This window comes from Coffea eugenioides, chromosome 8 (genome assembly GCF_003713205.1).
Source record: "Coffea eugenioides isolate CCC68of chromosome 8, Ceug_1.0, whole genome shotgun sequence".
Classification (NCBI taxonomy): Eukaryota; Viridiplantae; Streptophyta; class Magnoliopsida; order Gentianales; family Rubiaceae; genus Coffea; species Coffea eugenioides.
The window spans coordinates 35,078,069-35,084,068 of NC_040042.1; the positions used below are offsets into that span (position 1 = coordinate 35,078,069).

The 6,000-nt window shown below is 39.7% G+C and overlaps 1 protein-coding gene across 1 annotated transcript; it reads right to left on the reverse strand.

Moving 5' to 3' along the window:
• Positions 1-1,899: 1,899 nt before the first annotated feature.
• On the reverse strand, positions 1,900-3,720 carry LOC113780636. Its single transcript, XM_027326418.1, has one exon. The coding sequence runs from the start codon at positions 3,718-3,720 to the stop codon at positions 1,900-1,902; it is 1,821 nt and encodes a 606-aa protein (XP_027182219.1).
• Positions 3,721-6,000: the final 2,280 nt, after the last annotated feature.

Sequence of the window (6,000 nt, forward strand, 5' to 3'; positions counted from 1 at the left end):
AATGAACCCAAAGAGATAAATAAAAGTATGAAACTCATGAAAGAATATTTTATTTACACAACAACATGATAAAAACTTCTGTAACATGAAAACAATCATTTATTTTGAAAGAAAATTTATTTTAAAGCAATGAATCTATGAATTTGACAATTTATGCTTGAGAAACCAAAGTGTTCCGACTTCAAATAAAAATGCCACGTTTGACCCTTTAGATATCATCCGCCTGGAGTTCAATGTCGGCAACAGGAAAAATCGCCATGCGAGGAGGAATCCCAAATGAACCGAATCACCAGCTTTCTAAACCCAACCTCACTTTTCCTCATGAAATTCTACCTTAGCGCCCTCTCAGGTTTTCACTAAGGCTACTTCCACTTTCTTTCTTTTCATTTTTTCTTTTTTCCTTTTTTCCTCTTTTTCTTTCTTTTTTCCCAAAAGTGCCCCTTTTCGAATTCCCACCTGATGAACAAATCTTGCCAATAGCCTTTATCAACTCAAAAAATGTGTTTTAAGAAATAATGGCATCAGTGCGACAACCCTTCCCTTACAAAATAAGTGAAAGCGTACTGACCTCATTTGCCATGTGCCTTAGAAAATTTCCTTAAAAGAGGTGATGTCAAAGAACGGAAACCAGGACTTTTTGGCTTTTGTAATGGGGTCTGGTGAGGTGCTTAGAAAAGTTAAGGCTTGAAAGCGGATTTTTCAAAGTGGTTTAAATGACCTGAGATCGCATTATTGCAAACCCCCTTTTTTAGGGTTAAACCAAATTCGCCCCAGTTATTCTCAATTTGAGGCTCTCTTTTTCCTTTTTTGATTGATTTTTCCTTTGGCTTTTTGCCATTCCTTTGAACTTTTTGAAAATTTGCCCCAGTTTATGTTTGACCGAGGTTCTTTCTTTTCTGTCTTTTGCTTTCTGTTGTTTTAGCACTTTTCACCTCTTGGGTCTTTTCTTTCCTTTTTCAACTCAAACTTGCCCCAGTGTGGGGTTTGCGATTCTCAGGGGTTGCCAAACGAAATATTTTATTCTGAAGGCTCAAAAGGGATAACTAAGGATAAAATGTCTCAAAGGGAAAAGAAGAGGGCCTGACTTTTATTCCGTTCTTTGCATTAACCCTTGAAAGGAAACTTTCGTTTTTCAGATGAAGAATTTCTTACACATATCCGAATTGATCGGCTGAGGGAAAATTTGCCCACTCCACTTCACGTGAGAACTAGTACTCTGCCATGCGACACCTTCTTGATGGTAAAAGAACCTTGCTCATTCACGGTGAAACCTCTCCTTTTTCTTTTCTCTTCTTTCTTTTTCTTTCTCATACCGACACAAATTACCTCAATGCTTTATTTCTTTGGGCCATTCTCTTTTGATAGCACTGACAATAGCAAATGGCATTCAGATGTTTCTTATCAAGTGACTATTGAAATCGTCATCCCCATTTCAGCTTGAGTTTCTCTTTATACCATTTGTGTTCCTTTGAAACATTCACTGATGTCTTTTTGCTATTCCCCTCATTTTGAAATCAAACTTCGGAACAGTGATATCCAAAGAGTCAGAGGATTTTATTCTCGGCCATCTGAAAAGAATGGGTAAGTAATACAGTATATATGAAACTGTGTATTTTCAAAAGAATGACAAAACGTCATAAGGACAAAAAACACGCTATTTAATCATAAAAATTTGCATTAAAAAGACGTTGGAGTTAAAACTATTTACAAAAATGAAAATGCAACATGAACAATGCAAAATGATTTCTCCCATAATTCATAATCAGTGGCAATCCCCTAGATTTACCAAAATTCCCTTCAGAAGGGAATGTAACTTGCAATCCACTTTTAGATAACTTCCAAGCGCGAAAAGGCTTCTGGATTATTCCATTCTCCCTCACAGTGTACTTGATATATTTCTCAAAACTCTTCATCAGTGATAATAGTCTCTGCAGTATCTTTGTACGCAGGAAAAGGGTTTTTGCTAACACTTGGGCCTTGTTCTCCTCTCCCTCTCAAAATTATGTCTCCGGCCTCAATCATGTCTTGGATTTTATGTTTAAGAACCCAACAATTGGCAGTAGAATGTCCAGGAGCTCCAGAATGATAGGCACAAAAAAATTGGGGATCATAACTGGGGGGAACTCCTTTAGTATAAACTTTGGGAGGTATTGCACCAATTTTCCCCGCGGCCTCGAGCTGCTCATATAGTTGATCAAGGGGCCGACCTAGATTGGTAAAAGTTCTATATCGGGCCGGGTCTTGGGTGCCAGTGGCTTGATGATAGTTGTAGTTCGGGTTGACGGGTAAAGTGGATTTTGGATGATAAGGAGGGCGAGGTCTGGTTTGAAAGTTAGGTGGAAAAGTATGATATGGTGTAGTGGGTATATTTGGGTAATTTGGCCGAGGTCGAGGATGGTTAATAGTGGTATGATAAGCAGGTTGAAGGTATGGTCGGTGTGGATAATGAGGTGAATAGGTGGGAGATTGCTGGAATCTAGGTCGGAAAGCAGGGCCTCGACTCGAGACAAACGAAGCTTCCTCTTCTCTCTTTTTGAACTGGGATTTCTTGTTATTGCTATCTTGACTTTGCATTGCTTCCACTTGTGACTTCAAAGCTAAAACATTAACAATTTTCCCTGCTTTTATAAACTCGTCATATTCTTCCAATTTATTGACAATCTCTGCAAAGGAACACCCAGTCATTCGAAAAATTTCCTCAAAATAGGGCGGGTCATGAGCTTTGATGAACGTGCGAATAATCTCATTTTCATTCATGGGAGGCTCTACTTTGGCAGCCAATTTTCTCCATCTTTTTGCATACGTCTTGTGGTCCTCCGATGGCTTCCTTTTGGTTCCCTCAAGTGTGGACCTCGTTGGAGCAAGCTCGCAATTGTATTCATACTGCCTCATAAAAGCGGTTGACAAATCCATCCAAGATTTCATATCCTCAGGCTTCAAATTGGAGTACCAATCCAACGCGTCACCTTCTAGACTCTCGGGAAATAGGCGCACAGGTAGATTCTCATCATCTATCGGCTTCCCTAGCTTGTTTGCAAACATCCGAAGGTGTGTTTTGGGATTGCCATTTCCATCGTACTTGCTAAATTTGGGCGCTTTGAAACCCATCGGCAATTGCATATCCGGAAACAAGCATAGTTCGCTGTAGTCTAGACCTCCTTGCTTGCTCACACCTTGGCTTTTCCTTATAAACTCCTCAAATCGATCTAATCTCTTTAGCAAGTTCTTGTCCATCGGTACAGATGACTCCCCAACTTCAACTTTTCCTTGAGCGGCGGTATTGAGGATGAATGGCTCAGCGGTGGGATAATAATGAGGTCCCTGTGATTCGAATGGCATGCTCATAGTAACTGGCGGATAATTTTGGGGAATTTGGACATGAGGAGGGTTAATTTGGATGTTGGGTGCATAAATAGGTGGTGGGCCATGAGTGGGATATGTAAAGGCTTCTTCAGGTGGATTCATAGCTTGTGAAGTAACAGAGATTTGAGCATAAGGTAAAAGTATTGGTTCAGATTGGGCCAGGGGTAAGGATTCATGTTGCTGCTCACCGCTAGCCCCTCCAGTGACCAATTGATCGATTACGCGCCGTTGGGTCATCATTTCAACGCTCAGCTCATTAAATCGGCTGAAAACTTCACTCAGTTGAGCTCCCAGATTCGCCAAGTCAAACGGTGATGTGGTTGCAGGCCTATCAGATGACTCTGGATGGGTACTCATGTTTACACTATCTCTTGAAGCTCGGCTACGTGATCGAGTGATAACGGGGCTTTTTCGGGTAGCTATATTTAAATATTACCTGAAAATATGAGATGACTTGCTTTTAGATTTTAGCCCTCGCTTAGCTTTTTCCAAAAGAATAAAGAAAAAAAAGAAAAAGAAAAAGACAAGAGTTAGTAAATATCCAAAAAATTCGGATGCATGTCCTATTGAGGGAGCCCTTTTTGTGCCAAGGGTAGGCCTAGAATGAAAATGCAGTCCTCCAGAGCATGCACTATACAATACCTGACGGATCCAACCAACTTATTGAGTGAAAAATAATTTTGAAAGAATTTGGTCAATTGGAGTGACGAGAAATTTGTCAAAATGAGGTCAACGTCCGAATGGATTGATCACTTTTGATCGATACAAGAATTTGCAAAAACGCACGGGTTTGACCTTGACGAACTTCCTATCGAGAAGATTGGAATTCGTTGACAAAATTTTCCTCAGTGTAACATGAGTCAAAAAACCCAAATGATTAAATAGTTGGATATAATGGATGGTTTTCTCAAAAATTGACTAGACTTCCCAATTTGGAATTCGACATTGAAATCCTAATTGGTCAAATGAAATTGACAATTTATTGAAAATCGACCGGATTACCCTAAAAGGGAAACAGGTCAAATGAATTCAAAGGAATTTATCCAAAATTAATCAAATCACCCTAACAAAGGTAAATCGATCAAATAGATTGAACGAAACTTGATCTATTCAAAAATCGGCTCGGTTGCCCTAAAAATGGGTAAATTGGCCAAATGAATGATTGATTCAAAAATCAGCCGAATGACCCTAAAAAGGGTAAATTAGTCAAATGAATTGACGATTTATTCAAAATTGACCGGACGACCCAAAAAGGGTAAATTGGTCAAATGACTTGACGATTTATTCAAAAACGACCGGATGACCCTAAGAAGGGTAAATTGGTCAAATGATTTGATAATTTATTCAAAATCGACCGAATGACCCTAAAAAGGGTAAATTGGTCAAATGAATTGGATGAAATGAATTTATTCAAAAATGATTAAATTGTACTAAAAGTGAATGAATTGAGAAAAATGGATTGGATAAGATGGATGATTTGTTCAAAAATCGATTGAATTATTCGCCCACTGGGTGGTTTCAAGAAATCATTACAATGCCTTGGTCTATGAGCCTCTAAAATCAAAATTTAGCCTCTATATTTATCGTCTCAACAATGAGGAATCATTTGTGAATTTTCTTCGAATTAATGTCCTTTTACGCAAGGGAATTTTACCAATTTTGAGAAAATGGCCAAAAAGTGATTATTAGATGCTCATATTCCAAAAATTGCTTCATGAGAATGATCGGATCTTTACCTTACCTTGTGCACTACCCCTTCGGATGGTACGAGAAAGGTAAACGTGCAAGTCTCACTTGGATTATATATCCGAGACATGGGGTGGTTTATTCCTAACACGGGATCCCCTAAATGGCATTCCCTTTCTAGGGTTTATGCATGATGCCAGTTTATTAAAGCTATGTAAATATGTGACAAACATGAAATGTGAGCTAAAGGACATAAATAATGCAACGGGGGGAAAAGGTCTAAACATGAAATGTATTTACTGGAAAGTAAGTGCAAAGACTGAAATTTAGACGTGTGAGCTATCTAGTGGGTGAGTCACTAAAAGAGTGCCCATGAGGCCTCTTATTGCTAAGGCATATGAATGCAAGCCAGGAAAACAAAAGAATGGTTAGTGCAATTGATAGTACACATAACACATTGGGAGCAATTAAGAAAAGAAATACAATAAAAGCAAGTAAAAGGGGTGGAACCCCCTCCCTCGTGCCTAATGTGCTTAAGAAAAGGTGAGGCCGACTCTACCCTAGGTTATTCTAATATGGATGCATGAGGTTTGGTTCACTAATGCCTAGACTCGATAAAGCTTCGGCTCCCAAGCCTTCAGACCTAAAGGCGAAGGGTCATCACTCCCAGGGCCTTTGATCGGTGGCTCGAGTGATCCCTTAGGTAGCGCTATGGGCGCAGAGCACACCATCCGCCTACCCAAGGCAATCGATCCTAGTCCTACAAGGCGGTGTGGGATGGCGCCCACGAAAAACAAAATAAAATGGGATAAAGCAAGTAAATATGCACGTATGAAGTGTTCCCCTATTTTGAGGGAAGGGGTTGAGAACCACGCGAGGCTCTAAAGGTGACACACCCCCTCCCAAGTGCAATGCAAGCGCGAGATAAATAAGTAAACATACATCCAAACA

Coding starts and splice junctions, on each gene's coding strand:
- LOC113780636 (XM_027326418.1), bottom strand. CDS start 3,720: ATGAGTACCCATCCAGAGTCATCTGATAGGCCTGCAACCACATCACCG.